This window comes from Siniperca chuatsi, linkage group LG24 (assembly GCF_020085105.1).
Source record: "Siniperca chuatsi isolate FFG_IHB_CAS linkage group LG24, ASM2008510v1, whole genome shotgun sequence".
Taxonomy (NCBI): Eukaryota; Metazoa; Chordata; class Actinopteri; order Centrarchiformes; family Sinipercidae; genus Siniperca; species Siniperca chuatsi.
In genome coordinates, this window is record NC_058065.1 from 18,447,454 (window position 1) to 18,474,154 (window position 26,701).

The window sequence follows — 26,701 nt, forward strand, 5'->3', positions numbered from 1 at the left end:
CTTGTCTCCCTGACTCTACAATGCCTCGGACTTACCCACTTCAAGACGAAACTCCTACTAGCCTCCAGTACCTTGATCCCGGCTCCTGTTTACTCCAGTCCTCCGTGTGTGTGTGTGTCGCTCCGGTTCCCAGTCCTGTGTGAACCTACTCACCTGTGTTCAGCCACACTATTCCAGAGCTCCACGATCTCCAGTGAAAGGACAGTATACTTCCATCCATTATCTGTTCATTCTCCTCGTGTTTCAATAAACAATATCAGTATCTTCCCTGTGTCTCCGGTCTGTACTGTCCGTAACAATTCTAGAGTGTGGGAACTGTAAGCATACAGCCCCCCACAACATTTCTCTTTCACTGTGTGACTATGGTCCCATTTACACACAGGTGTAGAGCATTATAGGCAAGAACAACTTGTCCAAAATGCAGCTGCCAGAGTTCCAAAAAAGACAGCAAAACAATGAACATATTACAGTTTCTTTGTCTTATCCTATTTTACGTATTTATGCAGTTTGTACAGCACTTGCCAGTGTGCATGAAATGTGCTATATAAATACATCACCTTACCCCAGAAAATGTTCAGACAACACAGAAACTAGGGAACACCACAGATATTAAAGAACCATTGCACTGGTTTTGCATATATTTGACTTCATTACTGATAATTCTTCAAAGCATGCTGTAGCATTTTTGGATATGTTTTCCTATCTGCCAGACAGACACTGGCTTCCGATCATGTCTTTTCATAAAAATGAATATTCAGAGACATATGCAAAAACACTAGTATAAAGATACAGTTTAAACTTAACACAGTTCACATTTGAGCTCCAAACATTGGCTGGCTGAGATGAAATTTTTGGATTTTGTTGCACTGTTGGGCAAAATCAGGGAGTGCATCTTTAATTACACTATATTAAATTGAGTGTAGTATACTGTATCAGTATATGTATAGTTATTTTAATCTAAGAGAAGTTTATCTATGCTTTTTCTGGTAGAATAATCTGGTTGCGATTCATTTTACTGTATTTTAAGTAAAGTGTGAAAGAAATGTATTAAATTATTAGAGTAACTCAACACTAAATCCACTTATTTAGTAAATGATGTACAGTAACTTTCAAATATTATCAAATGATTTTGGTTCCAGTCTATTGTGTTCATTGCAACAGCAGTTCTTTGCCGTCTTCCAGAGAAAATCAAGTCATTCTCTCCTCTAGACCATAAGAATCTGTGGCATTGTCTTTTACTCCATCCACGCCAAGTACATTCAACATTCATGCAACTGCTCTGCTCCTCAATATTCTGCTTCTCATTTATGCAGGTACACACATTCACACTGGGAACTACCCAGTACAACCATTCTATTCTACTGGAGGCCACCGAAAAGTGCCACTGGAGCAACAACTCCCACAGTTGTTGTAAATCTATAATCTGGACTGAACAGAGAAAGGACATTCTACTGTAACTACCAGTGGCACCGCCAGGCCATTTTACCGGGGCTTAAGCCCCTAATGTAACCCCAAATGTAATTTTAAGCCTATGTGAAGCTTGACAAAAAACAATGTGTGTGAATGTGCAGCGCATGGCGGAGCAGCGCTGAATTCACACACACACACACACACAAAAGCAAAGATGAGCAACAGACTGAGCCAGCAGCAGCAGCAGGTGAGTCAGAAGAATCAGGCGTGGAAACTGGTAACAGCTATTTGGTGTTACTTTGTAGGCCTAATACTTTGTGTTTGTGCAATTTTGATGAGCGAAAATCCTAATGCTACTCATGCCTGTAAACTGGAATGGATCCAAAGTCCTGTCCCCTTAGTTACTGTTGCTAGGTTGAAAAACTTGACAAAAAGAAACACAGCAACAAATCAGCAGTCTGTCTAAAAAGCTGCTCTGTTTCAACACTGTTGGTCTGATAAAACTTATGTGCAGGCTGAAATTCAACTTTACTAACCCTCACCAGTGGTGAGTAAGAAAAAGTATAAATAATACATGTTCTTTGAAAAGTCTGCTTGCCGCTGGGCTAATTTATGTAATCTAAAATGCCATGGGCTTAAGCTAATAACATTAGCATGTTGGATATGTGGGGAAAACGTGAATAGCAAGAGACAATTGTTTTGTCTGTGAAACTTGTGAGTTATTATTGAGCCGAATTTTATACTTTTGTTAAATGTTGATGATGTTAAGCCATGTTTTATGTGTGTTAGTGGAGTCAATTTAAAGTAAACTTTACTGCCCTTTACGGGTTAGCTATCTCTCAGGTGTTGCCTGCCTGCTAACTGGGTTTCCTCAAAGTTGCAGCAAATTCTAATAGAGACAGATCACAATTAAGTTCCGTTCACAATCACATCGGTGGGGAAAATCTGGTTTTCTTTTCAATACAGGCGAGCCTTACACATAGGCTGACATTACTAACAAGCTAACAGGAAAGGGGAAAGTTAACCGAGGTTCTGCCAGGTACCAATCTTGCTCAACTGTATCACAGGGCTCGACATTAACTTTTTGGATAAGTAAATTTACCTTTCACTTGTCCAGGCACAAAAGTCACTTGTCCAGGTATAAGTGACAATAATTTACTTTTTTCATTTTGTTTGCAAATGCAGAATTCAGACGAACAAACAGCTGAAAGCACCCAAACAATGTGAACATAAAAATTATAAAATTTATGATGAAAATTAAGACGTAGTTTGAATGTAAACAAGGTGCCAGAGTGCATAAAAAAAGCATCAAAATAGAGCTTGTTTATGAAAAAAATGTCCCCCGGACCCTACACAGGTCCGGGCTAAGCCCCAAATGTCCACAAATCCAGGAAACACCCCTGGTAACTACCAGCTGTAATTCATTACATTATTAACAAAATGGATTTAATCAAAAGGAGTGCCTTTATTTTGGGCTAGTCAGCTTTATCTATTAAGAGTTCCATTCATACATTGAAATCCACTTCCTGATTTGCCTCAGTGTTGCATCATCAGCCTAAAAACAACTGAAATAGAGGATCCTGATTCTATATCAGGCTGGCTCATCAGACTGAGTATAATAGGCTGTCTGGGTTTGAGGCCAAAACGTTTTACCACTGCGTTAAACAACCTGACCCTACCTTAACCCTGCGACGGACACTCTCACAGTGAAGGTTATCTTCGTCGATTTCAGCCACATCGTCTTCATCACTGACCTCTCCAGTCAGAGAGTCTTCCACCATCCCATTGAAACTCTCCTCCAGACCGCCGATTTTCTTCGCCTTCAGCAGAATCTTCCCCTTAAGATCCTGACAGGAAAGTCAAACAAAACCCCAGGGTCATCCCTCACATCCAATTTAATTCTCAAATAATTTGTGTGTGAAATAATGGTCAGACAGTAGTTGTGGAAGTTGTTAAAACTCTTAAGACGGCCATACCAAATGGCTATTGGTCTGAATGCATCATATAGACAGAAGCGAATATGACAAAAAAATGTCTTTTCTGGTGTACCTTGAAACGCTGACACACATGCGATGATGCACGTCAAGACACTGCTGGTGTGTGGGCTTACATGAAAAACTACAGGCATGGGTGTTTGACGTGCCTCCACATTGTCTGTGAGTGTTAGAAATGCCATCTGAAACTTTGCCCAGCAGTACACAAAAAATCTGATAGCGGGGTGTCCAACTCCTGAAATCCCCATATTGGGCGTTCAGACCAAAAACAGCTGTGTGTTGGTGAGGGCGTGTTGCTTCAGGTACCGGTGGTGAGACAAGCCAAAAATGACCCATGAAATATAATTCCATATGTTGTAAGGGTTATCAGACACAAAAGACACTGCACAATTGTTTATAATGACATGAGACAGGATTTTACAAAGGAAACAACATAGCAACTATCATTTTAATCTCTGTTGCAAAGATCGAGAGGTAAACAGTAGATACTGATACTAGTTTTTTTATGTGGATTTATATTCATAGAGAAAGACTTTTTCAGTAAAGTATAGAGCCAGCAAGTACCATATAGAGTGGGGTAGGATTGGAGCAACAGACTGCTCTGCTCACCTCAGGAGACGGCAGCCCAATGGGGGCCTTGCCGTCCAATGTGCTTTTCAGCAACTTGTCACCAAGGATGTGGTTGAGGTGTTGGGCCATGACTTTCTGTTGCTCAATACTGCAATGGTTCTCAATGGACAGGATGACTGGATATTCCGATACCTGGATGGGGGAAGAGGAAAAGGCGAAGGGACTGAAGGAGTGAGTGAGTTTGTAATTTAACACTGGAGAGCATGATCATAGGGGAAAGCTAATACACCTGCTGCCATACACCTGTGGGTGGTGCCTGGCTGGCTGAAAGACCAGCAGATGGATGGACAAGGGGTCATGAGGCCACAATCTTCAGTTTCGGACAGTTGCTTGTACACAGCAGGCTCTGACATGCACGTGAACCTGGCAGCTGTTCACTTTGGCATGAGGCTGGCAGTCCTGGCTTGCTCATTTTATAGGGCTTTCAGATTATGTATTGGATATCATTGCACAGTGTATTCCCTCTTATAAATTTACAATGAGATGCAGAGCGATTTGTTGATACAGCTTTACAGGACAATGAAAGCAGAAACAATTGCAATGCCAGCATGAGGGAATTGCAAATCATGCTTGGTCTACTTGAAAAGCCACATTCGGACCAGTGTGATCATCTTTCCAATCAGGCTGTGAGTGTATGACTTGTGCAACATAAAAAAAATCAAGACTATTGTCCCAAACACAACTGTCTTCAGAAAGAAGAATTACTTGGCCAATTTTGTTTAACACATAATCAACTGGAAGGACAGGTACATCAGAAAGCCACCATACTCAAGAAAGAACACAGCAATTCTACTTATTACTCAAAGCTTATGACTTGATGTTTTGCTCCAGCAATGGTTGATTAAAATAGATCTGACCTAACCAATACATGTTTGGATTTAAAGATTGTCTTCTAATAAATGTTCTAGTTTCAAGCTATGGACAAAAACAAGAACTTTGGACAAGATCGGCAACTTCTTGCAGATAGAAGTTTCAAGCTGACAAGGATCACAAGAAAAAGGGCCTGACCTGAACAAAATCTTTGTACTGAGACATCTCCTCAGGAGTAATGTTCTGGTTGCAAGCTCTGGACAATGTGTGGGGTCCTTTTTTTATGTTTGAATCAAAATTAAATTTTGCATTCACTTCAAGACTGGCAGTAATTAACAAAGTGAAACAACCAGAAATGTGATGCTACCTTAAATGCATAGTTGCCCACTGCATTGACCACATCCTTGAAGAGTATTTTGGAGGTGAAAGTGTGTCCATGATAGACGATGGGCTCTCCATTGGCACCATCCCAGCAGTCTACTTCCACACACCGGCAGCCACGACTCAGAGCTCTGACCAGCAAAGACAAATTCAACCTTTCATTCATTAATTTTTTATTCAGGATCACAGGAGGGTAGAACATACACTAGCCATAAGTTAATGTCTTTTGTTAATGCCATTATCCGATTGATGTTTGCATGAATAAATTTGATGAAATAGAATTAATCACAGAATCAGAATTTGACGTCAGGAATCCCACTTTGTTTTATTAATGAATATTGTAAAACTGATGAATGATGGAAGGGTAATGAAGGTCAAAGTCACAGTAAATCTCATTACCCCTGATAGGCTCAATGGAGCATAGTAGAGAACACATTAGGTAAGGGATTTCTGCTGAGGAAAACCCCAAAATCTATAAAATGGCTCTGAAGTGGATTTGGACAGAATCATCTTCTAAATTACTTTGAATATGATAAGAAAAATGGTGATAGTTGCAGTGGCGGTCCTGAATGTGTTGGTGCCCTAGGCAAACTCTAGTTTTCGTTTAATCAATTATAAGCATCTTTTTTTTTTCTATGATTTCCAAGCAGATTTATGGATGTTCATGTGCAATGGACACCAAAGACACCACTATCCCTGTAAAGTCGTGCTGACTCCAGGACTGTGTGTATCATGTTTGTGTGGTCAGGTTTGACTAAGTTATGACTCTGAGTAGAAGGGGTACGAGGGCAGCACCAAGCAATTTTTTTCCACTTATTGGTGCACCCTCACTCATTGGCGCCCTAGGCAATTGCCTTTGTCACCCATACCACAAATCGGCACTGGATAGTTGATTTGACAGATTTGACATTAGGTTCAGAACTTCAGTATCTCCTTGTTTTACCACTAGTTGGTTTTAAAGGTTTTATGTTTGATTGTTTGGTCTCAGTCACACTAGCATCAATAAAAAGCAAAATAGCTTAGTGGCTCACCAACAAGCAAGTAGTCTTCCAGCACACTTATTTCGAAAGGGGGTACAAATGAATTTTGCTGTGCCCCATTTTGCTTAGTTAGTGGGCACTTATTCCATTAATTTGAACATCACAAAGACATTTCCAGCAGAGCCACATGATCATACCTGATTAAGCTTAGAAAGTTAACCCAGCAGAATTACCTGATGTATCCCTCCACACTGCTCTGTCCTCGGAGCTGGTCCTCCATCAGGTACGTGTTGTGGGAGGAGGAGATGAAGTAATGGCACAACGGCTGGCTCATGTCCTGGAAGACTCCCCGCCGCTGTGGATTGAAGATGGAGCCCTCAGCTGAGCCAAGGTACATCAAGAAGCCATCAAATGTCATGGCATTCAGCAGCTTGGCTGGAAATACAGCAGCATAATGTCAGAACCTTATCACATAGTGTTGGAATCCAACCTTTAATGGTACATTATTCAGTACCAAGAGACACTAGTTAGGACTTCACAATAATCTTTATCTTCCAATGGTCTCATAGCATTAGACAAACACGAAGATACAGTATATTCTTCACAGTCCATATACCTGTGTCAGAGGGCTCATAGCGCTCAATGAGCTGCTTGGCATGCTGCTGGATGTCATCCCCGTCCAACTGCTCCTCTCTCAGGAAGTCCTCCAAGTCGCTTTGAGATAACTTCTGGCCATCAACTGAGTACTCCTGGAAAACCCTCAGTACATCCTCCCGCTGGGTCAACATCTTGTAGAAGAGCACAAACTCGTCATCCTCCAGTGTACCTGACTGGGACTTATCAGCCATCTGAGAGAAGAGAAAGGAACATGCTGTACCTCTGTGGATAGATGCATCAAACCCCAGAGGTCTTACAGCAGCCTCAAGCTGGTCTCAGGAAAATGGCCATAGAAACCAAACACTATTGAATGCTTAAAGGTCCAGTGTGTAACATTTAGGAGGAGCTGTTGGCAGAAATGAAAAATAATATTTATGTGTGTTTTCATTAGTGTAGAATCACCTCAAAATAAGAATCGTTGTGTTTTTATTACCTCAGAATAAGCCCTTTATCTCTACAGAGGGAGCGGGTCCCCTTCCACGGAGGTCGCCATGTTTCTACAGTAGCCCAGAACGGTAGCCCAGAACAGACAAACCAATCACTGGCTCTAGATAGGGCCACTGGCGTTTTTCGCAAGTGAGGCGAGTGGTATTCAAATGGTTGCAAACTGCAATTTCATTACTAGATGGAACTAAATCCTTCACACTGGACCTTTAAATCACAAGAATGACCATAGTTTGTGTTTAGCTCAAAGGCTCTCACTGTGAAGAGACGATAAGCGTGATGCTCGTTCATGTCCACATTCATCATCTTCAGTAAATCTCGCACTTCCTTGAAGTTCATCCTGCCATCGTTGTTCTTGTCTGCCTTCTTGAACCAGTCACCAATCCATCTGGGTACGCCACTTAAGGAAAGTGTCACATTCAATAGTGGATGAAACACTCAACTACACCGCACAATAAACTTTACAGCAAGTGCTGTTTACTCACTTCTCAAACTGGCAAATATCAATGTGTACAACAGTAAAGCTGTGACTGTATCATGAATCCAAAGGGAACCCTTTGGGAACCATTTGTTATTGATGTTTATGGTTCCCATAGGATGAATTCTTCGTTCTGGACAATTGAATAACCTCCTTGGGTCAGATTGTGAATTTTGGCATAAGATATTGAATGCTCTACACACCCATCCACTACCCTGACCTCCACACCATTACTTTCCACCTTACTACATAAAGGACACACTACTTCCTACATTGGCACTGAACGTCGGCACTGGATGTAAATCATGACATGGAGAATCTTCCAATATGGACATAATTCCGAGGATACTGGGGTATCAATAATGGGCAGATGGCTATGATGTGCGGAGACATTCATGCTACCATGGAAATAAAATCTTTGATTGTAATGATCCCATGGTCTCAACAATGCAGCTTTAATTGACTACTTGATGGGCTTTAGTATCTTTCTACTTTGTATCATTTTGCATTTTCATGAATATAACTCCAACCAAAGAGAAGGAAAACAATCAATGAAAATGTTTGGTTGGACTGCAAACAAGCAAACACTTTGAAGGCATTGTTGGCATATGAAAACGATACTGATCTAGTTTCTCTCGCTCCCCCATGTTCTCCAGGTTCTCAATCAGCTTCCTCATGCCTCTGATCCAGGACTGTGCTTCCTCGGCTGACTCAGCCACCAGGTCCAGGTTGCCCCTGCGACCACGGAAGACCAGCGTGAAGCATCGGTCTGCTGGGAACTCATCAGCAATGCTGAGCAGCACCTCAGACTGATGGCCCTCTCGTATTGCCTCCACATCACTCACTGAAACTGGGCACAAAGACCAGCACAGGATGGAAAAGTGAGTAAAATGCAAGTTATGTCATACACAGTAAAAAAAACAATCAGTGATGATCAGTGATCAAAAAGTTAGGTGAACTACTGTATGATCTCCATGTGATCTCCATCACAAGATAAACAACAATAAAATAAGCAAAAACTCAATTACATTGCTCTGACGAAAGCTGCGATAATCAGCCTCTATGAAAAGAAAAATGGTCAAAATGCAAAAAAAGACTTGCCAGAAACCAGAAAAATAATGATGCTTTTTACCTGTTGAAAACTGTGAATTTCATACATGTATGCATGTACCAGTATATCAGGTACCAGAAAATTGGGGAAACTGAGTTCTGATGAGTTTATCCGACACTGTATTCCACCATAATGAATGTGGTGATGATCTTGTGTAATCAGCATCACCATTTAGGTTATCATTATCATTATGTTGGGCTCAGTGTCAGACCAGAGAGGTCCATCACATCAGTAAATCATGTGTTCTTACATGTGGAGTGGGTGTTGCCAGCTTTCTTGGACTTATACCAGATGGTCATGCAGTCGTCCTGCAATTTGAAGTATCGCTGCTTCTTCCAGGTACGAGACTTGATTTTCCTCATTACCGTCCCCACCAGCATGGACTGGAGGTTGTCATCCCCCCGGATGCCTGAAAAGAGAAGGATAGAGTTATACATAAGAAATATAGTGTGATTAGATGGTACTTTCACTCAAAAGTATGGAAATTCAAATGTAATCATCCCATTTGTAATTTCATTTCCAAGTTTAGGTTGGACATTGTCTGCCAATTTGAACATAAAAAGTCAATTTCACATGCAATGCAGAACACTGAAAATTATTGTCAGTTCATTTTTCGTTCTAATTTTCAATTCGCCAGTAATTATGCCATTTCAAACATGAACATGAAAATGGTGTTTTTTACATTTAAATTATGTCATATACACAAAAAATTGAAAATTTTATTTTAATTTGATTAAATCACTATATCTTACTATTGCAGCCCTGGACTTCCATAAAAAAGCATATACTCATATGTGTGTAATATGAAAATAAGTCTACTTTACCAAGGCAGCTCTCTGGGTCTTAGATATGCAAGATACTATAATTAGTAAAGCTCATTCAAGCTGTGAAATATTCTTTGAGCCAATATTTAATATCTTAATTTGTATCTTTTGTATGTCCAGGTTTGTTGAAAATCCTCCCACAACACACTAGACTATGACTAGACTAGATTTAAGTTTTAACAAACTGTCCAGTATCAGTCAGATATTATTCTGACATTAGCACAAACGTACATCCACATAGAGAGAAACTTTCAAACCAATTAGCTATTCTACACCAATTCAGTTAACTACTGGAGAATTTATTCGTATTGTCCTTAGTTTAATATTTTGCAAAGTAAACCACAATCCCACCGCAGGAGACAGAAACAGACTTACGGAGGCCACTCCCTGTGGAAGCCATTCGTCGTTGTCTCACACTTCTGCCATCTAAAGAAAAGAACAGAACAGGGAATGCCATACTTTAAGAACAGTTATTATGTTTTTACTTGTGGACTTTTTAGTTATTCATATAAGTTTACAGTTCCAAGCCAGAGACATTTAGACATGATGGTGTTTTCGTCAGCAAAACAAATTATTTATTTGTTAACCTCAAAACTTTGGTCTTTCGATTTTGTAATTTTTGAATCTTTTAGATCAAATCTTTATCTTTAGATTTTATGGGCTGATAAACCTTTGTTTTCTGCAGGCTTTGATTCCTAACACTCCCTTTTGACAGTCCACAGTTTCAAAAGCTGTATAAAGCTCCTGTATCCATTGCAGGGCTTTAACTACTATTTAACACTATACGGTGTTAAAAATTAAATTAATTACATGCATTTTTTTTAAACATTTTATTGCCACACAAATATCAGACAACAAATTCCCTTAATAATAATAATAATAATAATAATAATAATAATAATAATAATAAGCGATTTTGTACGGATTCTGAATTAATTTTTGAGATTAAGGACTACACCTTTCTGGTCCTCTTTTGGCAGCTGGATGCTCTGAAACTTTGCTACTGAGCTTTAATGCCTTTTACTGTGACAATGGGGGGAAAGCCTGAAAGAGCCTTAGACATAGTCAGTAATAGTTTTCAATGATTAATTCCTTATTTAGACAATGTAGTAGATTCATACATTTATATATATTCATACATTCTTTTTCATGCTGCACTGTATGGCACCTTATTTAGAGATGATGCTATGATGCTCAGATAGTTTCATAAAGATGGACATATGAAAAGTTCATTTGCAAAAACAGATAAGCACCATTCTTAATATGAATAAACTAACAGCAGTTTGATTGATATTCCCTGGAGTGCACAAAAAAACATGATTTAGGAAAATAAATTAAATCTATTTTTGCAAATGAACCCTTTATGCATCCTTTATATGCATGCTGTTGTAAAGAACCTTTTAGGAACGAGTGAAATGCTTAGGCAGCAACATAGGAACTCTGTAAAAATCAATTTGGGGGTCTTGTGTAGAACCACTCCCCTAACCAAAGACTAGCACTGGCAGCCTCATTATTCAGCCCCCATCCCTGTGCTGTTTATGGTGTCACCAGACAGCCCACTAAGCTGGATGCTCTTTTGCTGCTCTGTTGTGTTTTCACTGCATTCTGTGCTGTCCTGCACTTTTTGTTCTATCGCTGTGTCGAGCTCACTAAGCCAAATAATCTCCCCAAATCCCCGCCATGGGCTCATCATTCCTTTCACTCATGACCTGACCTAACTCGGTGCTGGTCCAACTCATGCTCAAAACCCTGCTGTGTTTCTCTGTCACATGTGGGACATCGACATAATTTTTAAGAAAATTTAGGAGCAGACAGAAAACCAGACAACGATGTTGACAGAATTGTATACTAGGAAATTTCTAATCTGTCTGTGTGCTGTCGGACAACATTTTCATGTCGTCTCAGCAGGTGATAGGTGGCATTATGTTTAGAAAGCAAAATTGTGCTAGATATTCCCATAAGTCCTTCTTTTACTGTTGTCAAACATCCACACATATTAAAGGTCTAACTATTACAGCAAGTACATGGGTGTGTCATACTGTTTTCTTGCTCTGCATGAACTTCCCTGATAGCCTTTAATAAGTAAAATAAGACAAAAGGAAGAAAAAGCAGCATTTTTTTGTCAAATTGCTAGGACCTAAAAGGTGTCTGACCTGTTGCAGGATCATCCCTGAGTCCCGCTCGGTGCTGCTGGCTGCTGCAGAGCTGGAACAGATCATATGGCCCGGGAGCTGCCGCTGTCCTTCTGCATGCCACGCTGCAGTGACGAAAGCCAGCAACAACTAAAGCCAGAGTCAACTCACCGTGACGCTCACCTGCCCCTCCTCCCCATCCCTCCTCCCCATCCCTCCTCCCCGGTTTCTTTTTGTCCTGTTGCTTGATCACCTGTTTGGCCCTGTTTAGCATTTCTTAAGCTGTTCGAAGAGTTGTATCTTCATTATGTTGCTTGGATAGGGAGAGTAGTGCAGGTTAAACCCATCTAAACACACACACAATTATCTATAAACGGCCTACACAAGAGTCCCTCTTATCATCATCGTCGTTATGTTGTATCCTGTACATAGACATTTCTGAAGCATACGATGACATCTCATTGACATTACATGTAGAAAAGAAAGTAAAACACCAACAGACTACTAATCTTTTAAAATTATGATTTATTGTGAAAGCAAGTGTTTGAAGCTGCCTTCTTGTCTATTTTGTATGGATGTGAGGTTTGGCTTCAAGTCTCTAAACTCTGTCGATTCCCTCTAAATGGTTTGTGTGAAAGCTTTGCTTGGAGCGAGGACCTCCACACAGCCTGTGCTGATTATTAGAGGCAGACGAACAGGTTCCTGCAGACGATGAAGCATCAGCTTGATTTGCATGATGATCCGTTGGGTTACGTATTTAACATAAGATCAGGTCACGACCTTTCTCACCTGGTTCAAGTGAGATTACATCAGTACTGCTGGAGAACAGATGGAGAACAGATGGAGAATAAAAAGGGTCTAGCAAAGATGGAAATGTTGAATGAAATTAATTCATTATTGATAGGCGCAGGCAAGAAAGTTATGATGGAAGATCCATAAATGTGTGATTTTCAAAGTAAAAATTTTGAATCCAAGTCTATAGATACACCTTGGGCTGAAGTACATTCATGAGATGTGTTACTCTAAGGAAATGTACAAGTAGGACTTATATATATATATATATATATATATAAAAAAAGAAAAACCTGATAGCAGTGAAGATTGCAGATCAACGTAACGTACGAGATAGTCGTATTAAAAGAAGTAAAGTACTATAGTAACTATTATTTACTATCTTACTTCAACACCCAAAACTCACAAGTGTGAATTTGATTTAAGGTCATGTAGAATATTGAACAAATTTGCTCTTCTTCTGAGTCCGAACGCAGCGCTATGCACGTGTCTAGTCCACAATCACATCATAGTACATGCAATATCTTTAGGTGGCAGCCTGTCTGCTGTCATGCAAGACACTCACTGGCAGAGGATTACAATCAGCCTGTTACCCCCAGATTTGGCCCTGGACCACCTCCCATCATGCCAGGTGGAGGACCGGCAGAGCTCCACCAGAGAGCCAGCCTGTTTTCGGTCCCATCTAATGTTACAAAGCCCTGCTCATCAAACTTTGATCAGGCAAGTTGAGCTGCAGGCCACGACGACAGGACACCAGGGAGAGATTCACCATCAAATTAACAAACTGCTCCCAGCTTACTCTGGAGTCATTACTGACATCACTTATGCACCTGAGAGCTCACACACGTTTGTAAGTTTTGAATATTAATATTCTCTCTGTGGTCTTCATCTGTGTTCCCTGCTCAGGTTCTGAGGCATCAATCATTCACAGCTTTAGCTCAGCTTTCCAGCTCAAATTACACGGTTTGAGCCAAGACTAAAATGGAGGGGCTCCCTCACAATGACCTCCTCTAAGGAACGAAAAAAACTACAGTACCCAGCAGCATCCTCTACAATAGAGGACCTGAAGTCATTCGCAACAGACATCACAGTGGTTAGTTTTTTGATTGGTTGATGAACTAGTCCAAAACAGAGTAAAGGGGTCTCGACCATTTCTTTAATCTAGCTCTTGCGAGTCCCCAAACTTTATGAAAGAGCAATACTAAATCACTGTAGCACCCTTCGATAGAGATGGGCGGATGATACCGACAGTTTCGATACACTGTCGGAGCTTGTCATATGAAGAATGTCACGTGACGCCGTCTGAAGCTTCACTGCTGCTTCAGTTTGACAGTTTGGAAAGTTTTGCAGCCAAACTATTACAGAGAGAAGAGAAGAGAGCAGAAGAACTGAGAAATACAGTGAAGCACACTAGAAGGAGACAATCATAAGAATGGGAACATTTGCACCTGATGCCAAGTAATAATGGAATAAAAGTAATAAGCTAACTGAATATCATTCTCCAGTCACATGGCATTGCAACTCATATGAAGAGTGCCTACACCACACCAATAAGGCACATTCATGTCGGCAACATTATTTTATATCTAGGCTTTCTGGACAATGCATTTATTCATTATTTTACTGTAACATATTGCACAGTAATATCTACATTCAATGCAGCACTTGTGAACGTAAATCTTACATATTAAATAACAACATGCAGACTTCTTGGACTTTTATTGCACACGAGACTAACAGTTCAGTGAGCTTTGGCTCCAGTCTTGAAGGGCTGCTATAAGTTTGGCAACACACCAGATTTGAAGCTATTTTTCAGCACAAATGGGAAAAAAAACAAAACAAGTAAAGCTTCCTAAGGCTTTATCCGCCCATCACCACCCTTTACATTCTAAATACTACACACCTGCTACTGTTCAAACAGAGCCAGCACCGTAGAAGGGATTCTTGTCAGAGCACAGGGGCGCCACAGGGCACACACTTGGTTCTAAATTGATTTTACTAACCTCTGGCCTCTGGAGAAGGTGACAACTTATCTACAACAAGCTTCTATTCTCCAGAACATTTGTCCTTAAATACTCCATTAAGATATCCTTTCAGTAACACACATCTACAGCCGTCACACACCACCGGTTTATTAGCTCATGTGTTTAGTAATGACAAGGTTTCTGGCAGTGTTACTGCAGCAGAATGAATATGCTGAAGCTGTTATTTGTTGTGTAACAATTTATTGTAGATCTGTAAGTCAGTTGCAGAACACATGGCGAGGCAACAAATGTGAATGTCTCTGGAACCGTGGATCCATGGGAACGGCGTCGCAGAGGCTCAAGCTATTTGCTTGTATATTTGCAGGCAGGAGCCTTTCATAAAAACAGTGCCACCTGCAGGTCCATGACTGCAGGCTCGTCTGTTGGGCAGTTCTCTGCTGGTGTTCCTCAGGGTCAGTGAGGAGCGGGAATAGTCACTGTGGGGGGAGAGGGATGCCTCGGGGGTCAGTCACCTGACCCTCCTGCAGGTTCTTCACCAGCTGGGCCAGCCAGCGCTTGGTGGTGGTGTCGTCCTTCAGGACTTGGGCGAAGGTGGTGTCTTTGAGCTGGTCAGGGAGGCACTGCCGCAGAGCTTCTCTGGCTCTGCTCAGAGGAAACAAACCGGTCAGACATGGAGACACTGCTACATCAGACTCGCTCCCGCCACACATGCATGCACGAATATATGGTTTTACATAATCATCATTAGGAGTGGGCAATATGACATCTACTGTACAATTATATACATTTTGTCTACTGTTAGAGATTTGGACATACTGTTATTAAAGCTATTCCTTTCATCTCTCTGGGTGTATTATACCATTGTGGGCAATGTTGTAAATCAATGAACATGACTGATTTATGGCAATATTTGAGTTTTACATGATTTTTGCATTAATGTGATGATGTACCATATTTGTCGTCAGGTATATGATTCTCTGAATTAGCCAAAACAGACATTCCTTTCTGGTTATCACAACTATATAGTGGAATTTCTGGATACAGTAATATGCAAAACGGAGGATTTTAACTATAATGCCCAAACCCAAGTTAAGAGTAGTTTTCTGTGATGGTTTCCATTTTTCTTAAATACTTATACCTTTGTTACTTGTGCACTTTTAATTGTTTGAGCTTCGATTATGCTATTATATTCTGGTAATGTATTATCATATGTCACTTTATTGTCATGCTGACTTTAAATCTTCTTAAAAAGTGCTGAATAAAGTTTGATTTAAACTACAGCTTTGCCAGTTAGTCAAAGTTTGCCCAGAACAGATGGCTATTATTAAAGGATCATTCTGGTTTACTACAACTTGGGTCGACCTTTTGAAGCTCTTGCCATTATTTTTATCAGTTATAATAAACATTGTACTCAAAGTTAATTCCTGGGATCAGGAAACAGTGACATTGCTAAAAACAAGTCCAAGGGGTCAAGAGATCTCAGCATTTAACTTGGTGAGTACAACGTTATCATAACCGGTGTGAATGCTGGTCAGAACTACAAAAATAAGATTTAAGTTGTTATAAACAGGAACATAAGAAACCGGATCCCCTTTCGCGTTTTCGCACACCAGGTTCTATTTTCCTTATGAAGCTTCTGTTGGAAGACTTCCCTTGTTTTCTAAGAAGTGGTGGTGTTGACGCACTGTGTTCGGCTGTCGGAGAGATTTACAGTATGTCAGACAAAATATGTGGTGTCCTGCAGCCGGCCTGTTATGGTGTTGTTTCTTTGCATTATGTTGCAACAGTTTCAGAAACAGAAAACTGATTTGAATTTATTCTTTCAGTGATAAAAGTACCTGGAGTTGTCAGACAGGCGTAGGTAACAGCGCACGACATGCTTCAGTAGGCGGGCTGACGGCTCTTTGGAGAGCTGGAGGACCATTTTGCCCTGAAACAGAGAAAGACTGTAACACAAATATATTACACGTTAATGATTAAGATAAACGTGACTTACAAGAATCATAGCAACATGGGAGAAGCGCTCATATGTTTGACAGATGTATGCCAGCCCTGTGTCATCCAGGAGAATCTTCTGCAGTATGAAGGTTGCAACCTAGAAAACAATTACACCACATGTTCAAGCTGCCCATTACTGACTTGGCTTTTCATCAGTTCATAAAGTAGCATTATTCTATAGGAAGAGCTAACACGCAGTATGCAGTGTGTTGATGTGATACAGCCATGTTTTTACAGGGACTGACAATTCTCACCAGCCCTGAATACCTACACTCTGAAACTCATAGCACTGATATATCGGTAGGAAGAAAGGCCTGTCAAGAGTACCGTTTTGGACAGCTCGCTGCCAGACTCCATGATGCGAAGGCACAAGGGAATGATCTCTGTGGTCAACAGGAAGTTGATCACTTCCTGCTCATCTGTTTTCACCAAAGCGCCTTGACAAAGTAGACACAAGAAACCACTGAGACTAAACATTTTCAAAAGGCACGAATGCATTAAGTTTAATTTCTACAAATTGAGCACCGCAGTAAATAAATCAGATAAAATGTTACATGTGTAATGTGCAGCCATCAGATATTGGGATGAGGTTTCTACAAGGTGGATAACTCCAAACACATCTAGGTCTGTAGTTTCCTGACAGTAACTGCTGGTGGAAAGGCCAGTGGCGTTATGTGCCAAGGCCGATAATGACGTTGAAAAGGTTGAGCTAATTAAGAATAGTCCCCCTCCTCTTTCTGCACTCACCTTAAACCTCAGTTTAACACCTGGGCGTACCAGCACAATTCTGACATCACGACTAGTTTGGAGCCAATCATGGTCCAATATGCAACTCACACAAGTGTGATGTGGAAACCTGAAAACTCCAGCACACACACTGAGAATGGACCTGTCGGTTAAGTAGACATTTTTATCCATCTTTATGGTACGGAGCCCCCTAAGGACTACTACTAGAGGACTACTTTTGCGTTCCCTCACAATACTGCAGTTGCTCCCAGCACAACACAACAGTATATCAGCTCATTGAACTTTACCTTGAACTGGGCATTAAGTACGCTGATATTGTACTACTGCTCAATAGGCCTGCATGGTTATGGAATTAGTGAAAGTAAAACCTACTGAATTCTTAGATCAAGAGGTCTCTCCAGAGGAACGCAGTACGGTTATAGTCACTGTCCTCTGGACTGTGCTGTAGCCCAGAGGGGTTTCACTGAGGAAAAGGAGACGTCGCCAGAGGTGGAATTACAGATGTGCAGTTGAATCTACCTCATAAAGCTAATGTGCTGTATTTGTCCAAAAAAACAAGGCGGCGACTGAAATGCTGCAAACAGAGTCTGTGGTTCTGTCGCAGCGCCGGCAGAGATACATCAGGAATGCAGAGAAGTCGGAAAGTGTTAGTATTTCTGCACAGGCTCCGCTGTTCTTTGCACTGAACAAGTTAAAGTAACCTTCAGTGCTGAAACAGGTTTTGGTAGAAGGCCTGTTGCTGTAAGTGTGGAGCAATAATTGATGTTCCTTATACATTAGGCATTCTCAGTTATTTCTGCTACACTTCACGGCCTCGTGACAATGGTAGGTGACTGATCAGTTTCATCCAAAAAAGTCTGATGCATGGCTCTAAATCACGCAAATTACAGAATGTTACACATGTGAGAAGGCGATTTGTTTGTAGCTAGCGTTAGCTCCTGAAGTTTTATGGTAGCTTTTCTGTGGATAACGTTAGCTGTTTATATATAACTGTGTTTGGCTTTATTAAACTTTTTTGTAAAGAGTTTAGCAAGGGCAGAGGTCTGCATTCGTCTTAAGATGTATGACGCTCAAGTTGGTTATTTGTCGTCCAAAAGAAGATAAAATAAGTTTTTCTATCGTTCAGTGTAGACGGAAATGTATAATAAGCTGTTTCCACACTTAAACAGTGTGCAACGACGTTGCTGACTGTATGAATGAATCTGTACTATGACCATAACATTTGTAACAGTTTTTCTGTCTTTTGTAGATGCATCATTCAAGAGAATGATATCAAATGCTGAGGCTTCCGTGCACCAGGGCTCACTAAATAGTTTGGTGAGGATAAAAATGATGTCAATAAAATGCTAAGGCCTTTACAGTCACCACATCTCCAGATTTTGGACCAACGTGTAAGACAGCGCTCTCCACCACCATCTCCATAAGACCAAATTATATAATATAAACGTTCCCCTTCAAATCCATTTAGTGATGTCTGTGACTGTCTGATATGTCTGGCGACTTGTTTTTCGTGCTGCACTCAGGGGTGGATTCCAGAAAGCGGGTTTAGTGAAAACTGAGTTTGTTAACCCTGAGATGAGGGAAACTCTGGGTTTTCAGTTTTAGAAAGAGAGGTAACTTAAACTCTGGGTCAGTTACCATGGTAACTGCCTGTGTGAACCTAGCCTTCAACAAACCCTGAGTTTCTCTGCGTGTCCTCCCTCTCACAGAGCCAGACGCCGTTTCATGTCTTCACTCAGTCAGTCCGCATCAAAGCGCTATCGAAGCGCATTAGTTAGCGCAGGTTCACTGTCAGAATCTAAATCCTGGTTGGATATTAGTTTGTTACTCAGGACTGTCTGAGTTTTTGCCCTCACATTCAAATATTACACAGCATCAAGTCTCTCTGCCCGTCCTTCTGGTTTTATAACTCTGTGACTCTGTGCACACAAGACAGCTGTCAGTCTGTTAGAGCAGCGCCACTGACATGTTTACTGCACACAATGTGCCATCTCAGACACGTAGGATCAATGAATAAGTATATCTATCACTCATGATGTGATTGGTCGCACTGATAGAACATAACTCCTATAATATTGGAGATTATATGTTAATATTTCTGAGTGAGCAGGATCGTGCTGAATGTGTTTTAACAGCATTTCACTGACTGTGTTTAAATTTACTACATTTGTTGAAGCAGCTGAAATAACGCTGAATGCTGTTAGATAGATCAGATTGTGAGCTTCCAATATGTCTCTATGTCTTTGATCGATATATTTCTCATCTTCAGTTGCTGGCCCAAATATATTTAAAATGTAATGTAGGCTACATCCTAACACACAGTTCACCACTTCATCATCCATTAAGGAAATGTAAGTCTGGTAAATGATGAATTAATGGACAGCACTGAATAAAACGTTATTGTGCTAACTTATTGACACTTTTCCTTTCTCTGACTCAGGCTCTTCTAAAATAAATAAATAAATAAATAAAAAAGGTAAATGTGCACAGTCCGCATATACATGCATTAATATCTCTACATCCACTGGATTAAAATGGAGGCTCTGCCTTTTATTTACCCGTTGGTGGTGAATCGTGCATGATCTTAACTCCGTGAGCACTGAGTTTCACATCTCAGGGTTCATCAGCTCAGAGTTCAGGGTTAGTCAGTTTGTTAAACCTGCTTTCTGGAATAGACCCCTGGTCTCTCTTGCAAAAGCGATCTTGATCTCACTGATATTACCTGATTAAATAAAAAGTATCTATCTATCTATCTGCTTGCTTATGAGAGTTTATATGGACTGTGTGTCTGTACATCCTGTCCAGAAGCCCACAGTTAAACATAGTAGCTGCAATATTCATGATACACTCATATCTGGACCACTACACCCAGCTCAGTAGTGCGGATCAGCACAAACAGGCCATTACTGACAGGTTACCGCTATCAAACTAAAGGTCTATATGTAAAAATACATTATATAAACAGAGACAAGGGGAAGAAATGTTAGTAATGAAATCCTGACATCAAGTTTTGTGCTGTTTACTTTGACTCGTGAGTGATCAATGGGATGAAGACTTCTTACCTATGACTCCTAAGCTGGTGAGGCGGAGGTACTCGAATGGCCGTGTTTTGCTCACTGTATGTAGGAACGGGTAGAGGAAGAGTGGGATGTGTGCAGCCAAGAAAGCTGACCTGTGAAGGACAGAACTCATTGTTTTCACGTTTGTTTTGATGAATGGCTGACTTCAGTACTGCATGTTTTCTGACCAACTAATTTTTTAAGTTCTGCCCTGGGACATGATCCTCAAAACCATACCGTCATTATTTACCATGTACTTATCACTGGAAAATAACAGTCTGCCCATGAGTGGCAGAGGGAACACTGACACATGTTGGGGTGTTCTGAACATGGAATTCAGTTACCTTGTCTCTGGATGGGAGGCAACACACTGGAGGAGTGCAAGGGCATTACATACTCTGTTGGACTGGTGTGCTGTCAAGGTGGGGGGGTTGATTGATGGGTAGATGTTGACGATTTCCTTGCAATGACAGGGATGAAAATAGAGGTAAAGCATGAATTGCCAGGTCCTTTGTTGATGAAAACTAGTTAATTTTGTTGAATATTGCGTCAACAAGTGTCTGACTATGTGCTCCTCTTGGCCAACCTGGCTACGAAGAAAACACTGCTCCGGCTCACCTGCAGCAGGGCCGCTATGGTGCCGCAGGAGTGCCACAGCATGGGAGCCAGGTCAGGTACAGACTCCCTCTTCTTGCTGAGCTCCAGGAGGGCATTCTCCCTGGTCTCTGGACTGGACAGCTCATTGATCCACTGGTAGATCTTTTCTCTGTCCACTTGTGCCAGTGCTGTGGTTACAGCCTGAAAGCAATACAGAAAAGGCAGCACCAGTACAGCCTGTTCTCTCTTGTACAGAGACAATGCCCTATTTAAAATTTGAGGTGGTTTGCCTGTTTTTCTTGTCAAGTGCCCCACCAAGTTACACTGAGGAGGTGGGCGAGCAGTGTTAACCTACCGTTTTTCCAAGAGTGATAACGTTAACTGTAAATGAATATGCGCTGCACAGTGTACTGGATGCATGCCGAATTAAAGAAGACCCGGTAAGGTATTTTATAAGGACTAACATTTCGCACGACTGGAAAAAAAGCGAGGCTTTATCAAATTGACAGTTTTTCAAATTAAAATCTGAGTAACGTTGCTACATTTTTGTATGGCAGCTATAACGTTTAACACATTGAAAAAATAACGTTATAGTATAACGCTAGCTACTTCATATAACTTTATAAGTAGTCTTGCTGACTCGTACCTCATCTAAATTCACCACTGTGATTTAACAGTCTAGCTATCTCAGCGATGTAGCTAGCTGAAGAGAATGAAGTTCTGACTTACTGATATGATTAGCATAAGATAGCCAGAGTAACCTGTAGACACGTAGCTAAGTTAGCTGACGCTAGCTGGCTATTTTTGAAAGTTAATAGTCGTATCTACTTACTGCTCCGGTAGCCAACATTCTGTGCAGCGCTTGGATGTCATCCAGTAAGGCCTTTTAAACCCCTGTCAAAAAGTATGTTGGTGATCTGAAACTGAATTATTCTGCTGAAACACAGATCAAGCTACATTGGCTTCAATTTTCTGCTAGCTACAACAACTCGAACACTTCCGGTTAACTATTTTCAAATTAAAAGCACAATTAATGCAACTGCACTCCTCAGAAGCAAGGCTATTATCGTTAACGAAAACTAACGAAAACCAAATGTGAAAAAACATTTTCGTTAACTGAAACGCCATACTACACAAGCCTAGTATTTGAGGTGGATATGAAATCTATCTTCCAATTTTTTTAGCTGTGCCAGTTTTACGCCAGCTGTCGGCGCCTCGCGGCCCGTGACGTGTTGCCACCCGGCCGGCGGCGGCGAAAGTCGGGAGAAAGCGCCAGAGTCCCATTTGGGATTCCTTTGAATACGACTGTGTCACAGATAAAAGCAAGTGCCTTGTAGTAGTGGAAGGTGATAGAAATATGTGAAGCATTTCCCAAGAGGAAAAATCCCACGAATCTGAAAGTCCTTTTGAAAAAAAAAAAAAAAAATCGCACAAGAAGGCTGAGCTAGCTAACACGGTAAGGGAGAGCGCCCGGCCCCAAGCTAACGTTAGGTCCGGTCCGGTCCGGTCCGGTCCGGTCCAGACAGGACGGACGTACTGTACTGTACTTTACTGTGATGTTTTGTTTTTATCACGCAATACTTTTTCTGACCCTTTTGTATCTCGCCTCTGACAAATACCCCATATTACAAATAAAAACTAAAAATAAACTAAAACTAAGCATTTAAAAAACTAAACTAAACTAGCAAATCCACTTTAAAAACAAATTAAACTAAACTGAAATTGAAAATAAAAACTGGGTTTGTGTCTAGCTGATTTCCTGTTTCCTCTCCTGCCCTGTGTGTCTGGTAGTTTTGCTTCCTGTCGTTGATTGCTTAGATTGGTTTCACCTGTGTCTCGTTGGCTCCCCTACCTGAGTGTATTTTAGTCTGTGTTTCTTTGGTTCAGCGTCAGATCGTCTTCGTATTTCATGTCATGCAGTTGTCGCCTGTGTATTCTGTTGGCTTGGTATTTGTTTGTCTTGGACCTCGCCTGATTTTTGGATTTTGCCTGTTCCCTTTGGATTTGTTTGCCTCAGTTGGACTGCTTCCTGTTCTTATTTTTTGTGTGTGTCACTCCTGCCTGCATCTTTGTAAGTGTGGTTCCTTTAATTAAATTACTTGTATTGCACCTACCCAGTCTGAGTGGCTGTGTTTGGGTCCTACACCTGCTTCTTGGTTCCCCAGCTTGACACTGACATATGACACTACAACTATAATAACCTTGCTCAGAAGTGTTGATGCAAACTGATTTTTGAGCTATTAACAATACAAATGTGAACATCTATTTTCTGCAGGAAAAATATGCTTGTTGACAGTTCAAACTTAAAACAATCCCATCAGTAACTGTGTACTTTTAAGCTGTTCTTGTAAAATATTACACTGAAATATCTGAAATTAGGAGAATATTGTGTGAAAGACACATGTTTAATTGCACAGTTGCTTAATTTGTTTTGAGTTGCATAAATTGCCTAAATCTTTGCATTGTGTTTTGAAGAATCTTTGTCCTTTTGTCTTAAGATAAGAAGTTTATTTATCCTAAGGGTAACTGTTGTGCAGCAGTTGCAGTACAAAGGGCAGTAGGAAAGGGTGAAAACAAAGTGGGTTTTTGCATTCAAAGTTTCTTTACAAGAGTAGCTATTGATATTTGTGTGGTTGTAACAGTACGGATGGCCCAGCAAAGGGTGTCAGCGCTTCATCAGTGGCCTGTATGGTCAGTCATAGGCTGCCACAGCAGATCTGTCAGCCAGTGTAGTAAAATTGACACTTTATTATAAAACTACACTAGTAATCTATGAAGCCTTAAAAATGCAAAGATGTATTACACTTTGTACATTCACTGCTTTTGTTTTTGATGGATGAAAATACATTTTTCAACTGTAGTCTCCCACACAGTTGGGTGTTTTTCTGTCCCCATCCCGAACTGTAAATTATGGTGGACCTGAGGGTCAAAACACACTTCAGATTACAGAGGAGTTTTGAGTCTGTGGTGGCCAGTCCTATCCTGAATGCTGTTGCATGCTGGGGCAGCAGACTGAGGGTAGCGGACGCTAACAGACTCAACAAACTGATCCGTAAGGCCGGTGACATTGTGGGGGTGGAGCTGGACTCTGGCGGTGGTGTCAGAGAGGAGGACGCTGGCCAAACTACATACCATCTTGGACAGTGTCTCCCACCCGCTCCATGAGGTGCTGGTCATTTCCCCAAAATCTTCCACAGAAGGAAGTCCTTCCTGCCTGTGGCCATCAAACTCTTTAACTCCTCCCTCTGTGTGTCAGTCTGTGTGACCCGAAGTCACTAAACTGGACATTGATCATTACATCTCTGCCATACTTGAGTAATTGTGCAATATTCTGTGTACTACTCCTGTGCAATATTTAGTTTCCCTATGTTTAGTTTTTCCTATTTATTGATATTATATACCTCCATTACTGCTGTGTAATATCTTAATCTCAATAAGCTATACTTATTACTTTTATTACATTGTATTATACCGTATTATCAACCGGTAAACCCACTTGGTACTTCACACTTAGTTTATCTTGTACTTATACCCACCTGGTACTTAATTTATTTTCTGACCTGTTTTATAGTGTATTGTATTTTTTTGCTAGTACTTTCTCCTGTGTGCACTGACGTAAAGGCGAGCTGCTGTAACAAAGAGTTTCCCTACGGGGATCAATAAAGTATTTCTGATTCTGAAAGACAACACCTCTTGTTTGTGATTGGACAGAGTCCAAGTGTTTGCTCATGGTGGGATTTGTTGGGTCTCTGTAAATATTAGAGTACGGTCTAGACCTGCTCTATAGGAAAAGTGCAATGAGAACTTCTGTTATGAACTGGTGCTATATAAATACAATTGAAGTGAAAGTCCCTGGCAACAGGTCAATGTCATTTCCTGTTTGTGTAGCCTAGCCTACTGCTCACAGCAGTATCTTTGCACAAATCTTAAACTGAGATTGAAAGGATGGAAGAAGAGATTGAAATTATAAGAGAATGCTTAAACAAAGGACATATGATGCAGCCTAATTCTTAAGATGCTTTCAACATTTCATGCCGTTAAAATGTCCCGTGGGACCCGGAAGCACGCTTGAAAGAAATAGGACTGAGTAGATGGGGCGGCTAGCCTAACATTGGACAGATGTTTGTATACAGAACTGGCTGACTTTAAAGCAGAAACATGTCCTCTGTGTTCGAAGAGAATGCTTTGTGAACTGGACCCATGCAGAACCCAGTACATGACAAATTAAAACAGTTAAACCAACAAACAATAACCCCGACGTAATAAACAGCTTCTATATCCAAACAGCCCTGTTTCAGACTGCACATACAACCGTGCAGCTATTACAATATGCCACTTGTAGTACACACTATGCGTTCAACAGAAGAAAACTATTAATACAGTTTGTGAGGGTAACATTTTATTACAGCGAATGAAATAGATGCACAGAGAAAACTGGTACCATGAGTTTCCTTGAATGTGTAATGCAAGTTTTAATCACATTGTGATTTCTGTTTATGAATGTGTATAAATATAGTTTACACAGATACAATAGCTTTAAAACACTTATACTAAATTATGTCACTTTTTTTTTTAATTACTTAGGGTAGCAAATTCAACTTTTACTTTGGCTTTACGTTCAGCACCAATGTTTGTTGACAAAATGTATAAAATTTTTAAAAATCAGTCAAAATTCTGGTGTGTGGAGATGTGATGATCTGATGGTTCCTTTGGAAAAGAGAGAAGGTAAAGGAAAGTTAAATTGATGGTAATCATAATTTCTGTATTTTAATAGTACTACATTAAGTACAAAATCAAATTGGATTTTCTTAAGTCTTATTTGTGCAAGATAGTCCTTCATGCAGAAATGATCAGTGAGAGATGCAGTAAAACGGAGTTAATCCAAGGTTTCAGGGTCGAATAAAGAGCGGGTAAAGACTGATGCCTAGCTGCATGTGATCAGAAATGATAAAACATGCGTCTGTTTAAAATCAGTTCAACTGAAACAAGGCGGTGATACCTTTTTGCAAATGCACTGTTTACCTTCAGTTTTTAAAATAAGACCTAAGCCTGCTGTACAGCCAGTTCCCTTCCCAAAAAGTGACCAGGCCTCATTGGCCAGCTGTTTGCCTCTAGCCCAACACATGACCCCCACTACTTGTTCTGGACACATGTACAGATGCAGTAAAGAAAAGGAAGATGCGAGAGCTTCTTCCGGCTCAAGCTCACAACACTGAAAATGATGGCTGGCCAATGAAATCTACTGTTACTGCTCTAAACTGAATTTACATTGGCTGCATGTCTTTAAATTAAACTGCTGACAAAATGTCAACAGTAAGGCAGGAAAAAGTGACTTGAGATGGAATTTGATTGGAAGAAAACTTTTTTTATTTAAAATCTTAAAAGAATTTAAATTTAATAATTAATTAATTAATTAAAAATTTTAAACCAATTAATTTACTTGCCAAATGTAAAATATAGAATTGAACTAAGTGTGCTATAAACATTCTAATTAATCAATATTTAATTTGATTTAAAAATGCAGCAAGTAATAAACTTATAATTTTCTTATTACTCTAATTATTCTGATTATGTTGGCTCTTGATAATGACAGCAGCTGTTCAATTCTGACAGTGCAGCACTTACCTCCCTCCATCTACATCATACATGGGAAAACCAATGACAAATATTTC

At 40.5% G+C, this 26,701-nt stretch overlaps 3 protein-coding genes and 1 long non-coding RNA gene across 11 annotated transcripts in view; 1 reads left to right on the forward strand and 3 right to left on the reverse strand.

Moving 5' to 3' along the window:
- plcd4a (phospholipase C, delta 4a) overlaps positions 1-12,274 on the reverse strand; it is a 30,758-nt gene extending 18,484 nt beyond the window's left edge. The window contains exons 1-10 of one of the 2 annotated variants that reach the window (XM_044187900.1): positions 11,873-12,274; positions 10,095-10,145; positions 9,146-9,304; positions 8,406-8,634; positions 7,565-7,694; positions 6,822-7,053; positions 6,439-6,640; positions 5,212-5,356; positions 4,014-4,166; positions 3,165-3,257 (exon numbers count right to left, since the gene is read on the reverse strand). In XM_044187900.1, coding sequence (XP_044043835.1) covers positions 3,165-3,257; positions 4,014-4,166; positions 5,212-5,356; positions 6,439-6,640; positions 6,822-7,053; positions 7,565-7,694; positions 8,406-8,634; positions 9,146-9,304; positions 10,095-10,145; positions 11,873-12,125 — 1,647 coding nt within the window. In that variant the 5' untranslated portion in view covers positions 12,126-12,274. Of the gene's footprint in view, positions 1-3,089; positions 3,258-4,013; positions 4,167-5,211; positions 5,357-6,438; positions 6,641-6,821; positions 7,054-7,564; positions 7,695-8,405; positions 8,635-9,145; positions 9,305-10,094; positions 10,146-11,872 lie in introns of both variants that reach the window. The other variant, XM_044187899.1, reaches the window with a different exon arrangement.
- Positions 1,670-12,018, forward strand: LOC122872125. 2 transcript variants are annotated; one of them, XR_006377028.1, is made up of 4 exons: positions 1,670-1,957; positions 6,489-6,596; positions 8,441-8,665; positions 11,882-12,018. It is a non-coding gene; the product is annotated as an uncharacterized LOC122872125 (long non-coding RNA). The 2 variants fall into 2 exon arrangements; XR_006377029.1 differs by lacking the exon at positions 6,489-6,596.
- A 2,577-nt stretch (positions 12,275-14,851) lies between the features above and the next one.
- cnot9 (CCR4-NOT transcription complex subunit 9) lies at positions 14,852-22,565 on the reverse strand. Its single transcript, XM_044187901.1, has 8 exons — positions 21,862-22,565; positions 21,051-21,230; positions 20,777-20,892; positions 20,436-20,545; positions 16,954-17,063; positions 16,625-16,723; positions 16,467-16,558; positions 14,852-15,270 (listed from the first exon to the last, which is right to left on the reverse strand). The coding sequence occupies exons 1-8, from the start codon at positions 21,877-21,879 to the stop codon at positions 15,102-15,104; spliced, it is 894 nt and encodes a 297-aa protein (XP_044043836.1). The 5' UTR covers positions 21,880-22,565; the 3' UTR covers positions 14,852-15,101.
- Positions 22,566-25,440: 2,875 nt separating this feature from the next.
- Positions 25,441-26,701, reverse strand: part of carm1l (coactivator-associated arginine methyltransferase 1, like) — a 44,586-nt gene continuing 43,325 nt past the window's right edge. For all 6 annotated transcript variants that reach the window (XM_044188557.1, XM_044188552.1, XM_044188556.1 and 3 more), the window contains one exon: positions 25,441-25,736. In XM_044188557.1, coding sequence (XP_044044492.1) covers positions 25,685-25,736 — 52 coding nt within the window. In that variant the 3' untranslated portion in view covers positions 25,441-25,684. The remainder of the gene's footprint in view (positions 25,737-26,701) is intronic.

What these genes read in the sequence shown, in the direction of transcription:
- cnot9 (XM_044187901.1), bottom strand. An exon ending in CCCATGTTGCTATGATTCTT is followed by an intron (nt 16,559 to 16,624) that starts GTAAGTCACGTT and finishes TCTCTGTTTCAG; the next exon opens with GGCAAAATGGTCCTCCAGCT. An exon ending in CGCCTGTCTGACAACTCCAG is followed by an intron (nt 15,271 to 16,466) that starts GTACTTTTATCA and finishes TCCTCTGAGCAG; the next exon opens with AGCCAGAGAAGCTCTGCGGC.